The 25231-nt window shown below is 44.0% G+C and overlaps 1 protein-coding gene across 3 annotated transcripts in view; it reads right to left on the reverse strand.

Annotated features, from left to right (window-relative positions):
- The window catches only part of B3GAT2 (beta-1,3-glucuronyltransferase 2), a 46287-nt gene that overhangs the window by 2180 nt on the left and 18876 nt on the right, over window positions 1-25231 (reverse strand). The window contains exons 2-3 of one of the 3 annotated variants that reach the window (XR_010599484.1): window positions 23149-23293; window positions 3842-4168 (exon numbers count right to left, since the gene is read on the reverse strand). Coding sequence is in view for 1 of the 3 variants with exons in the window: in XM_005280080.4 (XP_005280137.1) it covers window positions 23149-23293 (145 nt within the window). In the remaining 2 variants the exon portion in view is untranslated. Of the gene's footprint in view, window positions 1-3841; window positions 4183-23148; window positions 23294-25231 lie in introns of all 3 variants that reach the window. The other 2 variants (XR_010599485.1, XM_005280080.4) reach the window with 2 other exon arrangements.

The following is a 25231-nucleotide window of genomic DNA, read 5'->3' on the forward strand; positions in this document are numbered from 1 at the left end:
CCTTGATTAGTTCTGGGGACAAATTTTTAGGCAGTTTATCATTTTAATCTTTTCCATATGCATCTGTCCTTCCCCCACACTTATTCATGCTCATTTTACCTAGGTTACAGAGGTGCATATACAAAGGATCCTCTCTCTCTCAATAGGGAAAGCCTTAATTTCCTCACTGCCTGAAGTGTTAAACTTCAGAATCATTTCTGATCATCTGAGTCATTAGTTCATAGGCAATTGCTTTTTGCTGTATGTCAAAGCAGTCATCTTAGACAGCTTAAATATCTCACCAGAAACCTACCAACCACAATTCTGCTTCGAGACTGTAGCCAGACCTTAGTCTGAGAGAGGCTAGAGGGGACAGGAAGTAAAGTGGAGGATGTAAATCAAACTCCAGTGTATCTGTGGGGACATCTGACCCTACCCAACAAGAGACGTACGGCTGACCATGCAAGAACACATGGAAACATTACAGGCTGCAGTGGCAAAAGACCTGCTCTGCTTGGTCATACTTGGGCATGAATGGAAGTTCTTCAAAGAAGTGGTCAAAGAGTGGCAGGGCACCTCATTGGAGAAAGTGGAGCTGGAAGACCCGAGAAGGCAGGAGACAGCTGCAGTGGCCAAGAGGGAGCCTCGGGAAGAAAGGGGATCAAAGGAAGATGAAGAAAGACCCTCCACATTAGTGAAGGATATGTCACCTGGGGCCATAGGGGCTTGCCACTGCCCATCAATCTAGACCTACTTTCCAATGAGGGGGACTTTTGTGGAAGAACAAAGAAACAACCCCACACTGAGCAAGGTTTATGAGCAGCTTGCCTGTGCGGACAGCAAACTACTGGATCCCCAGCAGTTGAAACAGTGGCCCCATTTTGAACAAATAGGCAAGAGAGCATACCAGGCGATGAAGGATCCTAGAATGGGAGAGGTATGAATGCAACGCCTAATATTGAGGAAGTTTCAAAGGAGGGTACTACAGTTGTCCCATACAGCCCCATATGGGCGTCACTTGGGAAGAGAGAAGATGTTTGACAGGTGACCCTGAGATTCTACTGGCCGGGCAGCCACCTGGATGTGGGAGACTATTGTGCCTTATTCGAATGCCAGTGGAAGGGCCCACAGACGGTCTCCCAGCTAACACTACCCATTGTGAGAGTGCCCTTTGAGTGAATAGGCATAAACATGGTGAGCCTGTTAGAAATGTCTGCAGCAGGGCACAAATGCATACTTGTATTGATAAAGTAATGCACATTGGAAAACATAATCCCAACTATACATATAAAATGATGGGGTCTAAATTAGCTGTTACCACTCATGAAAGAGATTCTCCAAAAACATCCACTGGTGGTGTGGCAGTCAAAAAAATCTAACAACGTTGTGAATCACTAAGAAAGAGATAGATAAAAAGACATCATATTGTCTCTATATAAATCTGTGGTGTGCCCACATCTTGACTACTGCATGCAGATGTTTGCCCCATCTCAAAAAAGATATATTGGAATTGGAAAAGGTTCAAAAAAGGGCAACAAAATTGATTAAGGGTACAGAACAGCTGCCGTATGAGAAGAGATTAATAAAATTGGGACTTTACAGCTTGGAAAAGAGATGACTAAGAGAGAGGATATGACAGAGGTCTATAAAATCATGACTGGTGTGGAGAAAGTAAAAAAGGAAGTGTTATTTACTCCTCCTCCTAACACAAGAACGAGGGGTCACCAAATGAAATCAATAGGCAGCAGATTTAAAACAAAAGGAAGTATTTCTTCACACAACGCACAGTCAACCTGTGGAACTCTTTGCCAGGGCATGTTGTGAAGGCCAAGACTATAATAGGGTTCAAAAAAGAACTAGTTAAGTTCATGGAGAATAGGTCCATCAATGGCTATTAGCCAAGATGGGCAGGGATAGTGTTCCTAGTTTCTATTTGCCAGAAACTGGGAATGGGTAACGGGATGGATGGATCACTTGATGATTAACTGTTCTGTTCATTCCCTCTGGGGCACCTGGCATTGGCCACTGTCAGAAGACAGGATACTGGGCTAGATGGACCTTTGGTCTGACCCAGTATGGCCGTTCTTAATATGAGAATGCAGCCTCCTGGGCCACAGTAAAGGAGACTCCTGCTACCTCAGTCCAGCAGCCGGGAGGGGGAGGAAGGAGAAGAGAGAGCACAGTGTCCTGCAGCATAAGGCAGCGACCTCAAAACTGGATTCTATTTCCCCACCCATACACTTCCTCTGTCACTGAAAGTGCTTGTCTGAAAAACATTGGAATTTTTCTTCAAGGTTACCTTTGCCATCAAGTGTTAACTTGGTTCCCTTTTCTGCTAAACATATTTTTGGCTTCTCAACTCAGTCTTAATTGTATAGACAATCTGAGAGCTTCTCTACATGATACTTTAGTCTACATAAGTGTGTCACTCACTAACTGGCCCATATGGACCCTTCTAATGTGCACTAAACATTTTCTTATGCATCTTAACATAGTGCTGTTTGAAACAGAGCTACATTCACGCACACTAAGGAACTTTTAGTGAACACCGTCAGGCCAGTTAGCACACACAACATGCTCATGTGCACTGAAATTTACAGCCCTGTAATGTGGACTAAAGCGCCATATAGACAAGGCCTGAGTAGGCAAACTCATTTTTTCCCTTCATTTGTCTTTAGTTCTGTAAGAACAGAAACCAAATGGCTCGGTAGCTGAGAAAAAGACTGAGGCCTTACTGGTGAAAAGGACTTCACCAAGGAAGGAGGCCTATTGTCATAAATGGAGACATTCACTCTTCCTGAATATTAAAAAAAAAAAAAATTATATATGCGCACACATGCACACACCCTCGTTGATGCAAGAACATGCTATGTTTATCATTGTCTAGTTAAAGAATACATTTCTAACAATTTGCCTAGCCACTGCTTCTTTTCTGTGGGAAGTTATAAAGAAAATGTATTTCTGCACAGCATTTGCTGCTTAGATTTATCTGTGAATACACATAAATCCCTTCATTTAAAGCAAGCAGTTGTGAATGTTAGCTCCTTAGTGGCAGTGGCTACACTGCTGGTCATGGTCCCAGATGAGAAAATTAACCCTTGACTGACCACGTTCTTTCTGAGTAGCTTTCAAGGAACAAGCACGGCAAAAAGCTTATCAGCTCTAAAGTAACTTGCATGTACTCTCTTTATCTAAAGGCAGTATCCAAACCTCATAGATTCTCTGACTTCCAAAGCCAGACTTACCCAAGCCTAGGAAATAAGGCAACATACACTAATAGATTTGAAAGTCTGTTGGGAGTAAAAACCTGAATGTTGCCTGTGGGCTTCAGCCTAGCCCTTATCTCCCTGCAAAAAAATCCCATGTCATTCCACAGCAGGATATTTTCTTTTAAAGAGTAGATTAGGGTTTTTAAAAAATAAATCTGGCACTGAAAACATTCTTCCCTTGCTTAGCCTCTAAGTGAAATATATGAAAACATTTGAGAAATGTCCCAGAACTGTTCTATGGTGGGAATGCCCATCACACTACAGCTCACTCCACCCACGTTTGGATACAACAGCAGCCTCAGGTCCGTCCAGCTTTGGAGATTCGCAAGGCAAGCACTTAAATTCACTACATACTGCAGAGGGTACTGTCATGGCAGCACTACTAAAGCAGACATAATATGTTGGTAACAGGGTTTTGTAATGCTACTTAAATTAGAGGCAGTCTCTCTCTCCATTTTTTTATCCAAGGATGTACATTTTCTGTGTTATATACTGACATTGAGTTTTGTTAAGCAAACATCTAAAGCTATCCTAAAATTAATCCAGGTGTTACTTTGATCATGTTCTTCCCTTTTACTCTGTTGCCCTCTTACTTGTTTGCTGGAAACGGAAGTTCTTTGGGTGGTTCCAGCCATGAATTCCACGCTGGTGTGCGTACACCAAAGCCGGAGAATATTGCCTAGCAGTGCCTGTCAGGGCAGTGCTTGTTCTTGGACAGCTCCATTCTTTCCTTGTTAGGTAATTCCACAGGGTTGTGTTGGGTAGTTACTTTTCATTCCTAGGAATTCTGCTGTGTGGAGTTTCACAGGATTTCATATTGCCTCCCTCCTCTTCAATGTTGATATCCAGCTCTTTCCCCATCAGCCCAGCCAGTACTGATGAACACCTGGGCCATGCATGATAGCTAGCTGTCTGAAGGTCTGTCGGGATAAGACTGAAGTTATATGGGAAAGCAGTTAGATACAGCAAGGATTATACCTGCCCTGCTCTTTCCACTACTTGCTCACATTCTAGGAGTTGTGTTAGATCCCCAGCAGCTCTTAAAATGATCACATGGCAGCAGCCTCCATGAACATTTTCCCTATCCTTGTCTAGCCAGGAGATTGTGACTGATTTTCTTGGTTGAAGACATTGCTAATGGGATCCATGCTTTTGTCACAGGGCCGGCTTTAGTAAGTGCGGGGCCCGATTCCTGGGGCTGCACTTTCGATTGCCAGTGGGGCGGAGGGGTGGCACAGGGCTTGCGGCGGTCGGGCTGGGGTCGCGGGGCTGCCGCAATTCGGTTGGGAGAGCGGGGCTGCTGCGGTCCGGCTGGAGGTCCAGCCGGGGCTGCGGGGCTTGCCGCGGTCCGGCTGGAGGTCCAGCCGGGGCTGCGGGGCTTGCCGCGCTCCGGCCGGAGGTCCAGCCAGGAGAGCGGGGCCGCGGGGCTTGCTGCGCTCCAGCCGGCGCTCTGGCCAGGGGAGCGGGGCCTCTGAAGACGACCACTGCCGGGGTGAGTGTGCAGGGCCCGATTCCTGGGAATCGGGCGAATAAGCCTAAAGCCGGCCCTGCTTTGTCACCTCAACATTAGACTATTCCATACACTCCTGATGGGGCTGCATCTAAGTCAGCCTGGAAACCAAAAGTTGTACAGAAAGCAGTAGCCTGTTTATTATACCTTAAGTATCTAACACCAGAGTTCTGTGATCTGTACTTGCTATCCCTTGTGAAAAGCACTCAGTGACTTGGAAAACTGCCTACTTCAGAGACCATCCTTTTCCCTGTACCAAACTGCTTCAAGTGGAGGGCCTTGATCTGGAGTGCTAACCATTTAAAAGGGAGGAACCCCTGCTGGTAGGACATTGACCATGAGGAAGGCTTACTAATTCCTTGAACTGTTCTATTGGCCTTCAGAGCACATTGCCTATTTTTTAAAAACAAACAGGCTTTTGTGAAGGAAGTGTCACAATGAATGCTCTTTGTGAGAGAAAGTGTTTTTGTTTCGGTTTGGTATCAACTGTGGAAGGTTATTTTGGGGGTGGGCTTTTACTTTCATTCTGGTTGTCCTTTAACTTTGGCAAGGGCTCTTTCAGACTCGGGCCAAGGATAATATAGGTTGCAGGGCCCCACTCCAAAGCAGTGGTCGCTACAACAAAAGTGTGTCGTCCTCTTCCTCAGTAGAATCATCAGAACCTTCACACATCACAGATCTCACAATAAAGCAAACCCTAAGAAATGCTGGCTCTTCAAGCCTCAGGAGACTCCAGCAAAATTGAAGGTCTGTCGCACAATGGATAGAGAGCATTGGACCTCAGATTTATAGTCTATCCAGTGATTCTTATGGTCTACATACAGGTGAGTGGATTCATCTTAATGCAACTACAACTACATCAATGCTAATGTCCCCCCAAGAATTCATCTGCTTTCCTTGAGCCAGCCTGGCATTAGAAGACTATCATCTAACTTATTCCCAAGGAAAGTCAAATACTCTTGAGCTGGAAACAAACTAAAACAAATCACTAGCTACGTTGTTTATCCTAGATAAATTGTGGAATCTCCATCTCTGGAGATATTTAAGAGTAGGTTAGATAAATATCTATCAGGGATGGTCTAGACAGTATTTGGTCCTGCCATGCGGGCAGGGGACTGGACTCGATGACCTCTCGAGGTCCCTTCCAGTCCTAGAATCTATGAATCTATGAATCTAGATGCTTTATATTCCTCAGCTAGGTCTACTGACAGTAATATAAGCCTATGTGGTTTTGTTCCTGGAACACACATCCAAGCAGCTCCTGGCAGCAGCACAATACGCTTCAAAACTTTTTGAAGACGCCTATAGACAAAAGTAGTGACTGAGTCTTTAGGTAAATTGCCATATAAAAGGGAATATAAACCATAACAAACAAGTATTTTAGTGCATAGGCAGAAAGGGATTCATATCTGCTCCTATTTAGAGGACCTCCTAGTCCAGGACCCATCCACAGAAATGGTTCTTGTGGGTACCCTACAGACAGCATAAGTACTAGAGGAATCTGGCTTCATGATAAACTGACCCAGTTCATTGTTTAAAAGAAAACAATTATTCATCTGGGATGCAGAGAAATATACAATGTAAGTCCTCTCAAAGCAGTGAAAACAGCAGTTAAAGGCATAAGGCAGACTCAATATTCCTCTGAATCCACAATCCAATTCCTCCTAAGTATATATTGGTGATGAGTGCCTCCTGTATAAATGTACTACAGTGGCCCAAATTCAACATGATGCCACTCTAGAGCTTTTCTTCTGTATCCCCTGCACTACTTATGATCATCAACGAAAATCAAGATTCTTTGAAGGTTTTTAAGGTCAGACTTGACAAAGCCCTGGCTGGGATGATTTAGTTGGGGATTGGTCCTGCTTTGAGCAGCGGGTTGGACTAGATGACCTTCTGGGGTCCCTTCCAACCCTGATATTCTATGATTCTATGATACATATATCTTTTCAATAATGTATGAAGGGAGACAGATTTCAGAAAGGTCTTCATATTTATGAATCAGATTATGGGAGCAAGAGGGGTGATGATCCCACTCAAACAAGGAAACCGTCTTAGTCAGTGGTTCTTAGCTCATGGCCCAATCAGCACATGACTGCAGCCCATTTTACATCCTCAGGGACATAAAGGTAATATTGAGTGCAGCCCACAATGGCAGATAGGTTGAGAACCACTGGTCTAAGTAATACTGCAAAACTTCAAAGGATATTGACTGCAATTGGGGGTGGGGGGGGCAAGAGAGCGTAAATGCTAGCCTGGAAATTAAAAGATAAGGTTACACTTAAAACCTCAAATGTTACAAAAGTAACTTTGTTTCTGTATCAATCACTGTGAGGCTGACAGACCAGATGCCAGCTCTTGCCAAGCCTTTAAGCCTCAGCCAAGAACTAACGAATTCATTGCTGGACACCAGTCTGTTTCACTTGTGTGTTTGTATTGGACTTATAACAATGTGTTTAGACATTATGAAATGTTTGTAATTGCTGCCTGCAGTAATCTCACTTATACTATATCACATAATATAAGGTAATATTTCAGTTTTTGCTTTATGACTGTAAAAATGTTTACTCTGAAACTGTGAGCCCAGGCAGGAGGGATTGTCTCCTAACCATCAAGAAGGCCTAGCAAAACTAAATGGGTCATTGTGGGACATCACAATACAAAGACTTTAATTGCCCCTTCACACCAATGAAGAGGCTAAAAGGGCTCATCTCATCAGCTTGAATTCTGGAAGAAAGAAATAAAAATAGCTGACAAATTTTTTTCATCTCTTTTGTCATTTGGACTCTGAGGGGCTGGAGCTATGAAACAGAAGCAGAGATCCGCAGTGTCAACCTGGGTTAGCCCTAAAAGATATTCAAAGCTGACAGATTACTGCAACTCTGTCACCTTTTAAAACCATGTACTTTAACTCATTTGTGTACATATGCTTGTCTGCTCTAATCTTGTAATAACTCTCTTTTCTGAGTTAATAAATCTTCAGTTAGTTTATTATAGGATTGGCTGCAGGCATTGTCTTTGGTGTGAGATCTAAGATACAAATTGACCTGGGTAAGTGAGTAGTCTCTTGAGACTGGGATCAACGTGAGAATTTTGTGATCTTTGGTATAATATAGCAACCAACTATCATTAAGTCCAGCTTGCCTGGGTGCCAAGATAGATGGGAATGCCCAAGGGAACTGTCCGTGACTCCATGGTAAGACTGTTATAGTGCTTTAGGAGTTCACACTTGTTACTGGGTTGGTGAAATCCGATTATAGAACACACAGCCAGTTTGGGGTTTGTGCTCTGCTTCTTGATAGTCTTGAGGTTAGCACTCACAGTCGTGAGCCACTCCAGACAGCATAACAATCACCACTCTCAGAACTAGCCAAAACTAGTGGATAGACTTCTCTCCAAATTTTGCACCTCTTTATTGCAGCAGGTTTCAGAGTGGTAGCCGTGTTAGTCTGTATCAGCAAAAACAACGAGGAGTCCTTGTGGCACCTTTGAGACTAACAAATTTATTTGGGCATAAGCTTTCGTGGGCTAAAAACCCATGTCATCAGATACATGGAGTGAAAAATACACTAAGCAGATGGGTCACTACAAAAAGTAATTTTCCCTCTGCTGATACTCACACCTTCTTGTCAACTATTGGAAATGGGTGACATCCACCTTGATTGCATTGGCCTCATTAGCACTACAAAAGTAATTTTCCCTCCCTTGGTATTCACCCCATCTTGCCAACTGTTGAGAATAGGCCACTGCCACCTTAATTGACTTGGCTCGTTAGCACTGACCCCCTACTTGGTAAGGCAACTCCTATCTTTTCATGTGCTATAATATATATTCTACTTACTGTATTTTTCACTCCATGCATCTGATGAAGTGGGTTTAAGCCCATGTTATGCCCAAATAAATTGGTTAGTCTTGTAAGGTGCCACAAGGACTCCTCGCTGTTTTTATTGCATTAGTAACTCATTACACTGATAAGTGATTTTGCTGGACTATTTTACTCTTATCACCAGAGAGATGTATAGCACTGTGTTGAACCTGTAAACCGTGTTGAATCCATGTTGAACCCGTAACCCAAAATATTCCTAGCTTAGCAGTGCTACAGCAAACTGCTACTGCCTTCTTTACAACAATAAGCAACTACTGGAAAATGCAGACTTTTCCCATCTTGTCACTAAAAATGATCACCTTCAGTATAATCATTATAAACATTTCCACAGAAGTATGTAGGATATTTAAATTCGTTGTCATACCATGTTCTACCATAGGGCTATGAACCTCCTAGGACTGGACAAAAAAAAAAAAACTTTGGTATCTTATATCTGAGGGTAACCGTACTTAGATGTAGGCAAACTACACAAATAAAGAGGAATAATTGGATTCATGTTTGCAGCCACATATTAAAGACTTCTTAAAGTTTTTATAACTCTTTCCAGATTACATCCACAGTGCAAAAGGTTGGTGCAAAAAGGGGCAAAATTCTACTTTCATAGGTGACATTTTATATCAATAAAATAGTTACTTAAAAAGTAACAAATACATTCCATAAATATTCAATACAGTAATGGACTAAAATATATTTTATATATATACACACAGATATATATACACACACACACACACACACACACACACACACACACACACACACACACACACACACACACACACACACAGAGTAATATCACCAAGTACTTGGAACACCTTGAGTAATAAAATATCTATTAGACCAAGAGGTTGACAATGCTCAAGAATTTCATTTTGTCTTATAAAAATGTAATCCATACAAAATAACTCCATCAGAATTTCCTTTTTATCAATCAAATCTCACTTAAATTATACCTGGTTATTAAGGTAAAAAAAAAAAGCCCTCCAACATTAAAATTAAAACCCTCTTAATAAGATAAGTAAATGCAAACTTACTACTCTCTTGATCAGAGTTTTAATACAAAGAAACCAATAAAGAACTACGTCAAAACTGCTTTCTACATTTGTCAGATTATTTAGAGAAAATCCTACAAAATTAAATGTTACTATTTTCAGGGTCATACAGGGTCAATTCAAATGATCAGTAGAAAACTAAGTCAAACTTGCTTTTTATATTAATCAAATTTGAATTAAATTGGACCTGGTTATTCAACAGAAAAGCATATGTAATTAATCCCTGTAAAAGTAAATGCAGATATACTATTTTTGAGAACAGTTTCAATTTAAAAAAAAAAAACCTTTTTAAATTATTCAAATTTCATTTAAATCAAATAACTGAGGCTCATGTGAATCATCTAAATTTTTCATCTGCAGGTTCACTCCACCTTTTTTCATTTTGACTATTCAAAAATTAAACTACTTAGCCATAATAATAACAGATACTACATGAGAGTATGCACCCAATCAAGTTTCTATTGAAATAAATTTGAAAGCTCCCACTAATGTCATTGGGAGCAGGATCAAACCCCAGAGGCTGATAAGAAAAAAGACAGCAAATCTTAGCACAGAAAATTCTTTTAACAGCACAAACAATTTTTCCCTTTAGCCAGTTAGCTCTAAATATGTATAAATTTGTTTGTCATTATAAAAGTTTTCTTATTTTTCATCTCCAAACCACTGACAACGTTCTCTGATATGAATAAGATCCAAAGGTTACAATAAGGCAGCATTCAAGTCAGCAGATTTTAGCTAGATGATTCTGAAAATTGTTTACATTTCAGGCCAAGTCCACACTACAAACTTGTATCAGCATAGCTATGTCGCTCAGGGGTCTGATAAATCTACACTCCTGAACAACTAAGTTACACCGACTAACTCCTGGTATAGACAGCACTATTTTGATGGGGGAGGGCGGAGAGGGGCTTCTCCTGTCGACATAGCGACCGCCTCTCATGGAGGTGGATTAACTATGCCAGTGGAAGAAGCTCTCCCATCAGCATAGGTAACGTTGCCACTAAAGCACTGTAGCTGCGCTCCTGCAGTGTCTTACTTGTAGACCTACCCTTAGTCCGGGATCAAAGTTAGCCACAGATCTAGAATTTAAAAATACAGAAAGAGATTCCTGAATTAGTTTCTATGTTCTCTGGAAATCCAAGAGCCTAACGTGGTGGTGGTTTGCGTTGGAAAACTGCTGTTTTAAAAAGTCATTTTTAACATGAACTGAAAAAAATATTATCAAATTATATTTATAAATTCACATTTCCACACCAGTATAATAAATCTTATTCATATCTCATACATATCTGTGTTGAGATATCCTTTATAAGAACTCTGCTAACAATGTTGGTGCTTTTAGCATGTATATTTTCTTTCAATGTATTCAAAGACTGAGCCAAGACAGGAAGAAGGTGGGTTTAGAAATCCAATCCTCAGGTAGCACTGTGTGACACAGAGGCTCCTTGGCAGAGTCCCATTCTTTGTGAAAGAGCTCTCACCTCAGACCTAATGAACTCATCACATCAAAGATGTCTTGCAGGATGTTTATCCATAAGAGTAACATGTATGCTTGTAACTGGTCAAGATTAATAATCTTTGTGACATGTATGTACAGTAATCTTTAAGGCAGAATGCATTTATACAGAAAGTATGCTTTATGGACTTGAAGTGAAAATTAGTCAGCAGGGGATAACGAGCGTCAATGGTGGCCCATTCAAGCAGAAGGGCGTTGTCCATCCCATCATGGTTAGCCAATGATATAATGCAAAGCACAATTGTCTAGCTTTGCTCCATCCCAAGACTTTCAAGGGCAAAACGTCAGAGACAACTGCAAACAATCTAAACCACTTGGAGGTAGAAAAGAAAAGAAAAATACGAACATTTCAACAGACTGAGAATCACCCTGTCTAGGCACAAAGACAAAAGCTTGTTTCAGTAGAACACAGGCTGGGGAAAGGCACTAGCTCTCCATTCACTGAGGGGTGTTCTCATGAAAAAATGGATGCTGAGTCCTGTGATTCCAGCTAGCTCTGCAACAGACTGAACTTGGGGGGGAGGGGAGGTACCCTACTTTATTAGATAGGAAAGGTAACTATTAATAAGTATAGACCCAATTTTGCATTTTATATTGTAACCATTTGTTTCCACCACACTCTCGTTTCTAGTAGAATCTCTATTCTTTCTTAAATAAGCTGTCTTTTGTTTTATTACAAGTGCTGTGTGTTATACAGGAGCAGGGATTTAAGGTAAAACTGGGGTGACATGGCATATTTGGGAGCGGAGGATCTGGAATTTCTGTGAGTAACCAATGTTAGAGGCTGGTTATCACAGGGAACACTTCAGAGGTATTCAGACTGGGGTGCACCTCTTGTTAACCTATGGGGCAAAGACAGGGCTGGCATAGCCCAGAGGGGAGTGCTTAAGTGGCTAATGGGCTGGTGGTGTTAAGGAGCTGACACCTAGCCACCTTGGGTAAGACTCCCTCTCGCTGGAGTCAGGGGGGTAACTCACAGTTCTGGGTACCCCAAGAACACTATGCCAAGCCAAAACGATTGCTGGGAAACCCAAGCAACACCCCCCTTGTCCCTGGCTGTGCCCCCCCTACAGCAGGGTCCAGAAGAGGAGGTGACAGAACTGTCATGGTGGCACTATACCAGCCAAGCATTCCCCTATGGAAAGGGAATCCTCCCCTAGCCAGATTCACCAGGAAACAAAGCTGCCCTAGCACACCAAGGAATCTCACTATGTATAACTAATTTGGTAATTTTGAACTGAACTGGTCAATGATGTTTCCTAATCCTAATGACTGAACTGCTAAAGAAATAAACTTTAAGAAGTCTCTGATGGCCCCATAGCATTGTATGACTGGGGGAAAACACATTTCTTAATTGAAACTGCCTTCAGTACAGTCATGGCTAATGGTAGTGAGGAATGAGAAAGAAGGCAGCCTCTCCTTGTCATAGCTTTTGTATGTGTTGGAGAAGACACTGTTATAAATTTCTCTATTGCCCCCTTTGTTCTTTTGTCTTTTCTTTGAAGATGTATTTCCTTTGCATTTTTTAATATATCTCCAAAATATTATGAAGTTAATAGAAAGATCTTGTGGATAAGGGAGAAGCTGTGGATGTGGTATACCTAGACTTTAGCAAGGCATTTGATACGGTCTCGCATGATATTCTTATCGATAAACTAGGCAAATACAATTTAGATGGGGCTACTACAAGGGGGGTGCATAACTGGCTGGATAACCATACTCAGAGAGGAGTTGTTAATGGTTCCCAATCCTGCTGGAAAGGCATAATGAGGGGGGTCTGTTTTGGGACCGGCTCTGTTCAATATCTTCATTAACGACTTAGATACTGGCATAGAAAGTACGCTTATTAAGTTTGCAGATGATACCAAACTGGGAGGGCTTGCAACTGCTTTGGAGGACAGGGTCATAATTCAAAATGATCTGACAAATTGGAGAAATGGTCTGAGGTAAACAGGATGAAGTTTAACAAAGACAAATGCAAGGTGCTCCACTTAGGAAGGAAAAATCCATTTCACACATACAGAATGGGAAGAGACTGTCTAGGAAGGAGTACGGCAGAAAGGGATCTAGGGGTTATAGTGGACCACAAGCTAAATATGAATCAACAGTGTGATGCTGCTGCAAAAAAAGCAAACATGATTCTGGGATGTATTAACAGGTGTGTTGTGAGCAAGACACGAGAAGTCATTCTTCCGCTCTACTCTGCGCTGGTTAGGCCTCAACTGGAGTATTGTGTCCAGTTCTGGGCACCGCATTTCAAGAAAGATGTGGAGAAATTGGAGAGGGTCCAGAAAAGAGCAACAAGAATGATTAAAGGTCTTGAGAACATGACCTATGAAGGAAGGCTGAAAGAATTGGGTTTGTTTAGTTTGGAAAAGAGGAGCGGGGACATGATAGCAGTTTTCAGGTATCTAAAAAGGTGTCATAAGGAGGAGGGAGAAAACTTGTTCACCTTAGCCTCTAAGGATAGAACAAGAAGCAATGGGCTTAAACTGCAGCAAGGGAGGTTTAGGTTGGACATTAGGAAAAAGTTCCTAACTATCAGAGTGGTTAAACACTGGAATAAATTGCCTAGGGAGGTTGTGGAATCTCCATCTCTGCAGATATTTAAGAGTAGGTTAGATAAATGTCTATCAGGGATGGTCTAGACAGTATTTGGTCCTGCCATGAGGGCAGGGAACTGGACTTGATGACCTCTCGAGATCCCTTCCGGTCCTAGAATCTATGAATCTATGAAAATATTCAAGGATAGCTAAACGGTTGACTTTCCTGCTCTCTTGAAGTCTGAGCAACATGAAAAAGTATAGAGGGATTTTAGACTCTGCCTGAAGTGTGCAAGGGTTGGATGGGATGGGATAACACCAGCCATGAGTTGCAGCCATTTCCATATTTAATATATAATTTTAAGTGTAACCTTACGTTTGAATTTCTAGCCTTTCCAAAATTTCTGATTTTAAAAAGAAAATCTGTTTCCAGAAGCAATAGATATTTACAACCTTAACTCATGCTTAAACAAGATTCTGCCTGTGAATAATTTTTAAACCCCTAAAAGGTGTGGGACTGAGCTAGTTGAGAGACAGACATCTCTCCACTACGTCACTCTGATCCAGGCCTGGAAGTCCGCGTTCAAGGAGTGGTGAAAGGGGTGGGCTCTTGCCTACTGAATGTGTTCCCTTTCATGGTCCACATGAACCCACGTTGGGTAATTTCAGGGTGTGGATGCAGGACTTTTGCTTGGTTAGTTTTTTTAACAAGACCTTTTATTTGCTTTCTTTATTAGTTCCCACTAAGTCTCTTCAAATCAAAGCACTGACTTTAATGTTGCACAGTGCAAATTCTATTTTCATTCTGGCTTTTTTTTTTATTCTGCCTGAGTTAGAGAGAGTAAATTTCTAAATTAAATAAATACAGATCTTCTGCTTACTGATTGCAGAGGATAACTATCCTATAATACTTGATGCCAAACAAGGTAGGCAAAGCTTACCCTAGGAGCGTCTGCTGAAAAGTCCTCTGCGTTTGGTGCCATACTATGCTGTACCTCTATTTTAGTTACATATGAAAACTTGAAAGGCAGCTTTACTTTTCTTACATCAGATATTACCCACATTAGGTAGGGGTCAGTGACAGTAGCAAACATTTCCAATGGTGGGTCTTGTTTTTCTAGAAGCTGGTTAATGTGCTCAAAACTGCAACCTTAGCCAACCTTCTCTACCAGGATCACCAGGCTTTAACATGAAAAGCAGGAATTCTTGTTGTGCAGTGGGGCAGGTGTGTGCCAAAAGGTTTCAATGGGTAGAGAGAGAACAGTGCCCACATTCCTTGTTCCCCATTCCTGCCAGCCTCCCCACTTTTTGAATGAGTAACAGGAGTGCAAGTACAGTAGTACCGTCCAGTACGCAGTATGGGCAAGAAATTTTTAGCAAGTACTGGATACCAGAAAGACTTGGGGTTAGCCCCCTCCAGAGGAGCAGAACAGGGCTAGGGAGGGCATTCATTCTTTATAGGACTTTAACAGCACAATAAGTACGCTAACAAACTTAAACAAAGGCTTTAAGTTTGTTAGCATATGTATTGTGCTGTTACATTGGTCACACTGTTGGTTCATATTTAACGTGTGGTCCACTATGACCCCCAGATCCCTTTCCACAGTACTCCTTCCTAGGCAATCATTTTCCAATTTGTATGTGTGCAACTGATTGTTCCTTCCTAAGTGGAGTACTTTGCATTTGTCCTTATTGAATTTCATCCTATTTACTTCAGACCATTTTTCCAGTTTGTCCAGATCATTTTGAATTATAATCCTATCCTCCAAAGCACTTGCAACCCCTCCCAGCCTGGTATTGTCCGCAAACTTTATATGCCATTATCTAAAGCACTGGTGAAGATATTGACCAGGACTGGACCCATAATTCATCCCTATGAGACCTCACTCGTTATGGCCTTCCAGCATGACTGTGAGCTGCTGATAACCGTTCCCAGAGAGTAGTTTTCCAACCAGTTTTGCACCCACCTTATAGTAGCTCCATCTAGGTTGTATTTCCTAGTTTATTTATGAGAAGATCATTTGAGACAGTATCAAAAGCTTTACTAAAGTCAAGATATACCACGTCTACCGCTTCCCCCCATCCACAAGGATTGTTACCTTGTCAAAGAAAGCTATCAGGTTGGTTTGACACAATTTGTTCTTGACAAATCCATGCTGACTGTTTCTTACCACCTTCTTATCTTCTTGATGTTTGCAAATTGATTGCTTTATTATTGCTCCATTATCTTTCTGGATACCTAAGTTAACCTGACTGGTCTGTAATTCCCCAGGTTGTCCCTATTTCCCTTTTTATAGATTGGCATGATATTTACCCTTTTCCAGTCTTATGGAATCTCTCTATGCTAGATCACTCAAAAGCAGTACCCCTAGAGGTGGACTCAGAGTTCACGGATGTGCTGATTGCAACACTGCTCTCCTGAAACTGGCATCATTATGGGCCTATTGGGTGATGCCGTAAGTGAGACGCGAAGGTATGAACTGATGACCATGTTACTGCTCTGCAGATGTCCTGGATTGGTACCTGTGCGAGGAACACTGCGGCTGAGGCCTGGATTCTCGTGGAATGGGTGGTCACGCTGGCCGGAGGCGGAACCTTTGCCTGCTCAAAGCAAGTTCAGATACAAACAATTATCCAGGACGAGCCCTGAGACTGCTGAGGTGGGCTCCCCACCCCAGACCTGACGCATGCAAGACAAGGGCAATGGATGGTTGAAGGCAGCGAAGGGTATTCCTACCATTAGTGATCCTGGGTCTCTCCAGCAGGTCAACAAAGCGATGACCGGAGGTGGAATCATGAGTATGGAGTCCAGGCAGTGTCTGCCCGGGGAGTCGACTGACACTAGTCTCATCTGGAGGGGTCTGAGGCATAGCCTTGTGTACTGCACCACATAGGTACATTCCGCTATTTGCCCCAATAGTTTGAGGCAGACCTGAGCGGTTGTTATGGGGTGGGTCGTGACCTTGGAGATCAGGTCCAACATAGCTTGGAATCTGGCTTCCAGTAGGTAGGCCTTGGCCTGAGTCACATCGAGTACTGCCCTGATTAACTCTATTTTCTGAACCAGGACCAGGGTTGATTTCTGCTCATTTATCAACAGACCCAGCACCTGGAAGGTGGCTCGTACTGTACTGCTGCTGTGCTGGCCCTGAACCTGCGATCAACCTTTGATCAGCCAGTCGTTGAGGTACAGGTAGACCTGCATGCCTCAACTTCCAAGGAAGGCTGCTATCACCGCCATATGCTTCGTGAAGACCTGTAGGGCTGCCGACAAGTCAAACTGATAATGGTGTTGACCCACTACGAATCTGAGAAATCCCTTGTGCCCATGGAAGATGGAGATGTGGAAATAAGCATCCTTTAAATAGAGGGTGGCATACTAGTCTTCTGGATCTGGGGAGGGAAAGATGGAGGCCAAGGAGACCATGCACAACCTCAGCTTCTTGAGATATTTGTTGAGGCAACGCAGGTCCAGGCAGGGCCGGCTTTAGGCCCGATTCAGGCGATAACGCTGAATCGGACCCCGCGCCTAAGAGGGCCCCGCAGCTGTCCACCCCACCACCAGCTCACTTGCCCCTGCTCCGCCCCCTGCTCCTCCCCCTCCCCTGCTTCCCACAAATCAGATGTTCGCGGGAAGTCTGAAAACAAGCAGGGGCAGGCAGGCGGCAGCAGGTAAACGGGGGGGGGGGGGTGCGCGCGAGGAGGGATCCAGGGAGGCGTGGCGCTGGCCAAGCACCCCTGATCCCGGCGGCTCTGGCTCCGGCTCTGCTTGGGCCCCGGCCGGCTCAGGCCAAGCGCGCCGGCCACGGCGCTGGCTGAGCACCCCCAGCCCGAGTGGCTCCGGCCCGTGCCCCGGGGCGCTGGCCCCGGTTCCAACCGAGCGCACCGGCCCAGCCCCGTGGCTGAGCACCCCTATCCCGAGCGGCTCCTGCCCTGGGGTGCCGGCCCCGGTTCTGACCAAGCCCGGCGGCCCAGGCCAAGCACCCCCAACCCCAGCCCAACCGGCTCCGGGCCGGGTTGGCTCGGGCTACAGGGCGCCGGCCCCGGTTCTGGCTGAGCATGCCGGCCGAGCGCTCCCGGACCCGGCCCCAGCGGCTCCGGCCCGGACCCAAGCCCCTCGACACCGGCTGGAGCGCGGCAAGCCCCACCCCCAGGAATCGGGCCCTGCTCTTCCTAAAGCCGGTCCAGGATGGGCCACAGCCCCCACTCCCCTCTTGACCTTCAGGATTAGGAAATATCAGAAGTAAAACCCCTTCCCTCTCAGGTCAAGGAACTTCCTGTACAGTCCCCACACATAGGAGGATTTGCACCTCCTGGATAAGAAGCTGCTTGTGAGAAGGGTCCCTGAGGAAGGATGGGGGGTGGGTGAAAACCGGAGGGTGTAACTGACTGCTGTAGTGTATATAATGGTCCAATGTTGTATCTGACCAGGCTGGGCTGAAGGGTGACAGGCAGTCCAGAAACAAAAGTGGGGGATGGATCTGGCGATGAGACTAGTAGACTGTCCTTGGGCATACTTCAAAAGGCCTGTGCAAGCCTGACTGGGATGCAGAGGTAAAAATTAGGGATTGGCATCGCTTATAGCCCTTCCCTTTTCTTTTATAGGGCTCCTGCCTGGGAAATGAGACATGGGAGGATGCTGGGGCCTAAAATACTTCCTGGAGGCAGGAGGTGTGTAAAGGCCCAAGGAGCGAAGGGGAGTCCTCGAGTCCTTGAAGCTTGGAGTCAGTCTGTACTGAGAACAGCGAGGTAGTCTTCAGGGGGAGGCCCTGAATGGACTGCTGCACTTTGTGAGGGAGGTCCAATGACAAGTCATGAGCAGCGCCTCATGGTGACCGCTGACTCCATAGTCCGGCCTGCTGAGTCAGCCGCATTCAGAGGTGCCTGGAGGGAGGTCCTGGCCACTGCTTTGCCCTCCCCTAGGATGGCTGTGAACTCCTACCTCAATTCCTATAGTAGCAGGTCTCTAAATTTGGACAATGAGTCCCACAGGTTAAAATCATATCTCTCCAGCAGAGCCTGCTTATTGGAGATATGTAACTGGAGGCTGCCCGTTGAACAAACCTTACATCCAAACAGGTCCAGTCTCTTGGCCTCTTTATTTTTGGGGGTAACGCTCAACTGCCCCATCTATCCTGCTCATTTGCCGCCAACACCACGGAGGGCAGGGGGTGGAGGTATTCAGACCCACTGGATAGGACACTATTTCCTCGCTGCCCTTTTTGAAATGGGGGCAGAGAAGGAGAAGTCTGCCATAATGTCCTGACAAGTCTCATCACTGCTTGGTTAACTGGCAGGGCCACTCTGGAGGGAGCTGCTACAGCCAGGATGTCAATTGGGCTCCTTGAGCTCTTTGACTTCCAGTCCCAAGTTTGCAGGACTTTTCAGGAGCTCTTGGTAGGCCCTGCAGTCATGCAGTGGGAGCAGATCACTAGGACCTGCAACCGTCGCATCCGGGAATGATGAGGAGGAGGCCGGTAACAGGGGAGGGTCCGCCTGCTCTTCCTCCACCTCATCCATTGGGGCCATTTCTTGGATGTCAGTACCAGTACTGGAGTCAGGGTCTGGTGCCGGATGGGATGAAATGGTGGCTCACCCCTCTGATATTACTGAGTCTGAGCAGTGGGACAGGAGGCCCCAATAACCGAGGAAACCCCCACAGGTTCCAATACTGCTACTGCATTGGCCAGTGGTCCGGTGGCCAGGCGCCAGCCAGGGGGCTAGTACCAAAGTCCGGGTTTTAGGCCTGGTACCAGTAGGTCTTAGGTGAAGCGAAGGATTCCCCTTCGGGCTCCAAAATGGATTCTTCTCTTGGAGACCAGGATGGCGCAGTACCCACTTCTGCCTCTGGGCCGTGCCTGGGAGCTGGAGACCAGTAATAATAATAATAATAATTAATAATTACAGTAACAGGCTGTAGACCACTGTATTAGGACCACAGGAGAGTTTGACCCAGGATGGTGTCACAGTGGTTGGTGTCCCAGTGGAGCTCACCATCCCTTGCTCCCTTCTATCCCCTGGCTGGCAGGGCGCCTTGAGGGGTCGGCTGGATTGGGAGAGACATTAGGTCCTTTGCCGCCTTGGAAAGCCTCCAGGATCAAACGAGTCCACAGGTGCATGGCCCCACTGCTGCTCCCAATGTTGTATCTGACCAGGCTGGGCTGAAGAGTGACAGGCAGTCCAGAAATAAAAGGGGGGATGGATCTGGCGCCCGTACCAGACTTGGCGCTCTAGGTGTAGTCACTGGAGTCACCAGTGGCTCTGTGAGGACAAGTGGCCTGGCGCAGGTCTCACTGCACTGGTCACTTCCCGCTTGTCCCTCTTCGGCGCTGCAACGTGCCCTCTCTCGGTGCACTGTTTCTTATGCTGCTTCTTCAGCATCAAGGATAGAGAAGGGTGCCAGTGGAGCACTTCGCATGGAAGCCTAAATGTTTGGCACCAATTCAGAGTGGCTCAGCTCCGAGACTGATCTGAGGGCTGCCTCCATGAGTAAAGCCTTCCAACAAATGTCTCTGTCCTTTTGTGTGCAAGGCCTCTGCAGATCTAGCACTTCTCTTTAACCTGAGTTTCCCTGAGGCACTTTAGACAGCTAGAGTGTGGGTCACTCACTGGCATCGGCTTGCCACAGAAGGTACACGACTTGAAGTCCAGGGACCAAGGCATACCCAGCCCTTGGGGTGAAAGTCCCTTGACAGCAGGAACAACTATTAACACTACTATATACACTAACACAGACTACAATAAATATACAATAGAAAGTCCAAATCACTGGGAAAGAGGCCTTGCAAGAGCAAGAAGGATCATTCCGTGCAACCATCACAGGCAGTAAGAAGGAACTGAGAGGGTGTGGGGCTGGTGGCGCCCCTTATACCAGCGCATATGCACGTGGCTCCAGAGGGTGCTACAGTCAGTCCTATGGATACCAATGAGGGGAAAATCTCCTGCAACTGTGCATACAATGCACACACCTAGCATGGAATGGACATGAGCAAGCACTCCAAGAAGACCTGACAGTTAGTACTGGTCAAAATGCCTGCAGATGGACACCATTCATTTTCAAATGTCTGCTTGATTCTGCATTTACTTACTCTTTCCATCTCTTTCCACCCTGTGTCTCCGGCTAATGATGAAGTAGCATCACTTTTGCAAACATGACATGACCGTTTACCAGCTCAGGCACTGAGTCTAGTTGCTACTTTGATGAAAAAACTTGATCCTTAATAATATAAAAATAATAATGAAAATTAAAAAAAAACACTTGGTGCAGGTGAGAAGAATTTTCTCTCACCAATCTCTAAGAGGCTTGCTTTCTAACATTTCACATTCCTCTCAACATTTGCAACTTCGTTTCCATGCTCCCTTCTTCCATTAGCTGCTTTTTAAAAATATGAGCAGATACTTCTCTGTTGGTGTTGCTTCTTCCCCATATTTACGCCAGTGTATCCCCTGACATACAAAGTAATGATCTCGACACATAAACCAAGGTAACTCATCAACTTTTCATATGCCTCTTCATCTAAGGGTGAGATTCCCTGGGCTTATGTTGTCTAACTACCTCTGCCTGTAGCTAATGAATTATACACCTTTCTATCATCCTTTGAATGCCCATAAGCAACCACCTGCACAGCATAACACCAGTGTGTCTCTAAAACTCTACAGACAGGGATTGCTCTTTTAGATGTGCTTCCCCCAACCACACCGCACATCAGTCTGACAAGTTTGCAGTGGCTTAGGGACTGAACTATGTATTCACAAAGAGTAGTGCAGCTACTATCTCACTAAATAATACTAATTTAGTGGACAAAAATTAATTTAGGACAAAAATATTAATGTAGACATTTAAAGCCAATTGCTCTCTTTATCTTACTTGAAATGTTCCTACACTTTGGACTTACAATGTAACATTTTTGAATAATAAGTGATCAATATTTGGTAATGTCTCCAAACAAAAAGTGTTAGGAATTATTTTAACCACCATTACTTTTCTATTACTGTTTTTAGAGGTTAAACATTCATATTCTTTATAAATCATTTTGGACTGTAGGCCTGAAATAGGATACCTCTTGGAAAGGTCTGTGAAATCCAAGAGACCTAGGGAAGGGCCAGTCCTTGATTCCCACCCCACCAACCTGTTTTTGTTGTGAGCACCTGGCTATACCTTAGAGCAGCGGTTCTCAAACTGTGGGTCGGGACCCCAAAGAGGGTCACAAACACTTTTTAATGGGGTCCCCAGGGTTGGCATTACACTTGCTGGGGCCTGGGGGTCGAAGCCCGAGCCCCACCACCTAGGGCTAAAGCCAAAGCCCCAGGTCTTCAGCTCTGGGTGGGGGGGCTCAGGTTATAGGCTTTGGCCCTCCCACCTGGGGCTGCAGGACTTGGGCAGGCTCAGGCTTCAGTCCCCCTCCTGGGGTCGTGCAGTAATTTTTGTTGTCAGAAGGGGGTCACGGTGCAATGAAGTTTGAGAACCCCTGCCTTAGAGGAGTAGTACGTGCCTTCACACAAAGTTTCAAGAGAAAAATATGTGGTCATTTTGCATTCCTTTCTTCCCCTCACTGTCCCTCACACAGAAAACTAATACAGAGGGGGTTTTAAAAGTACAAAAAAGTTATACCATGGCGGAAGACTGCTATATCAAAAGTCAGAATTCTGCACCCAAGAGATTCTGTGGGCAGTTGAGATTTATACATAAAAGATTGGCCAAGCATGGGCTGACAGCTAGACACAGCTATGTGGTGTGCTAACTTCACAGTAGAAGATTGATGAGATCAATTTTAAAGCTTTTCTGCCTCTATCTAGCAGGCTATAGTTGTCAGTGATTTTTCCCTTAAGCCCGGTGTTTCAAACCATATCCATCTACAACTATCACTGTCATCATTTCACATAACCAACAGAAAATGAATCATTTCATGATAAAGTAGCATTTTGCAACATGAGGTTTACGAAGTGTCTGCATTTACCCTGCATAGTGTGTGTTGATCATACAATGAAAGACACAGACTTCCTGCAAAAATTAAATGATTTGCAGACAATTCAATCAAACATAAATCAAAATTATCACATAAAATTAAAGCAAATTACAGTATATTGGGTTATCAAATAACTATTTAATTGGAGAAAATGTGCATGCCAAGACTTGTAGGATATTTAAAACCAGAAGGGCTGTGTACAATGATTGCACTTCAAAAGTTCTGCTGTTTTAAAAGATGTAACCATTTTCAGCAATATTCCTATCTACAGAATCAAGAACTCCACAGGAAACAATGGAAATTTTCAAAGTTGTCCTCATTTTAAGGGAGACCACTTTACAAGTAAACACATGCTTTTGGCCTGTTCATGAGTACAAACAGGACATTGTGTTCATATATTCTATAGAACAGCTTTATCAGTACTTACCTGCCATATCAATGGCAAATGGACGGTCTGCTCTCCAGCCAGTATACCAGCCAACAACTTTGCCATTTTCCACTACAGGGCGCTCATACCGTCGACCTCCCACTAGCCCCACAGGCCACACAGATACTTTGCGGGTTGTACGCATCTGCAAGGAGGAGGAGGCACAGGGTGATTTCACTTAAGTTTTCTCAGCAGGCTGTGCTTTTTTTTTTTTTTTTTTTTTTTTGTAAACCGGGGAAACAAAGCCTAGACATTTCCAGTCACCACAAGGTGTTTACAGATTTCAGTGTTTTCAGATTTCAACCCTAGAGAGTTGGTATTCAGAGGCTAGATGTGCCCCAAAGTTCTCTCACTGCCAGCTAGTTCTTCAGCTCTCTAGTCACTTCAAGTCCACTGGGAATATCCTGAGAGAAATAAGGTTGTTAATACCAGTGTTGCTTAAGATATGAGGCACAAAAAACACCTATATAATCTTTTCCTCATTAAAGAAAAGCACAGATGTATGCGGCAGATTTTTCCTCTGGAAGGATGTTTTGTTGTTTAAACATGTTTCTTTCTATAAATCCTTCATGCACGTGCATCATGACTGCAGAAGCCCAATCAGGGTAGTATGGAATGTTTATTTTACAGTCTGTAAAGACATACATGCAACTTTGAGGTCTAGATCAGAATATATTATATCTAGAAGCCAGTAACAGACTCTGGAAGGGAAATAAATCTTGATTCTGACTGGAAGCGCACACACACACACAAGCCCGTCTTATGAGGATTGCACAGTAAGTATGGTTTAGGTGTGTTAAAAAGTGGCCTGCAGAGGACAACAAAATTGGGCTTATGCTCCCCCCATGGTGCCTAAAAAATAGCCAGTTTTACTTTTTGAAAAAAAAATAAATAGTGGGGATCATGTTTTCCTTTCATAGATGCATCATTTCCAAGGCCAGAAGGGCCCATTATGATCATCTAGTCTGACCTCCCATAAAACACAGGCCATAGAATTTCCCCAAAATAATTCCTAGAGCATATCTTTGAAACGAACATCCAATCTTTATTTAAAAATGGTCAGGGATGGAGAATCTACCACAAACCTCAGTAAGTTGTTTGAATGGTTAATTACTCCCGCAGTTAAAAAATGTACACCTTATTTCCAGTCTGAATTTGTCTAGCTTCAATTTCCAGCCATTGGATTGTGTTAGACCTTTCTCTGCTAGGCTGAAAAGCCCATTATTAAATATCTGCCCACTATAGGTACTTATAGACTGTAATCAAGACCCCTCCTTAACAAAGAGGAGGTTAAGTTAAAGATTCAAGGAGCTCAGTCTATCACTAAAAGGTATGTTTGTAATCCTTTCATAATCATTCTAGTAGCTCTTCTCTGAATCCCCTCCAATTTATCAACATTCTCGAACTGTGGACACCAGAACTGTATTCCAGCAGTGGTCACACTAGTGTCAAGTACAAAGGTAAAATAACCTCTCTGCTCATACTTGAGATTCCCCTGTTTATGCTTCCAAGCATCACATTAGCCCTTTTGGCCACAGCGTCACACTGGGAACTCATGTTAAGATGACTATCCACCAGGACCCCCAAAACTTTTTCAGAGTCACTGCTTCCCAGGATTGAGTCCCCCATCCTGTAAATATGGCCTATATTCTTTGTTCCTGGATGTATATATTTAAATTTAGCCATATTAAAATACATACTGTTGCTTGTGCCCATCTTACCAAGCAATTCAGATGGCACTATATCAGTGACCTGTCCTTTTCATCATTTACCACTCCCCCAATTTTTGTGTCATGTGCAAATTTTATCAGTGAATAATTTGTTTTCGTCCTGGTCATTAATAAAAATGTTAAAGTGTAGGGACAAGAACTAATCCCTGCGGGATCCTACTAGAAACACATCCATTCAATGATTCCCCATTTACAATTACATTTTGTAATTAGCTAGTTAACTAGCTTTTAACCTATTTAATGGCTGACGTTTTAATTTGATATCTTTCTCTTTTTTTTTTTAATCAAAATGTCATGCGGTACCAAGTCATATACCTTATAGAAGTCTATGTATATTATGTCAACACTATGAC

This window comes from Chrysemys picta, chromosome 3 (assembly GCF_011386835.1).
Source record: "Chrysemys picta bellii isolate R12L10 chromosome 3, ASM1138683v2, whole genome shotgun sequence".
NCBI lineage: Eukaryota > Metazoa > Chordata > Testudines > Emydidae > Chrysemys > Chrysemys picta.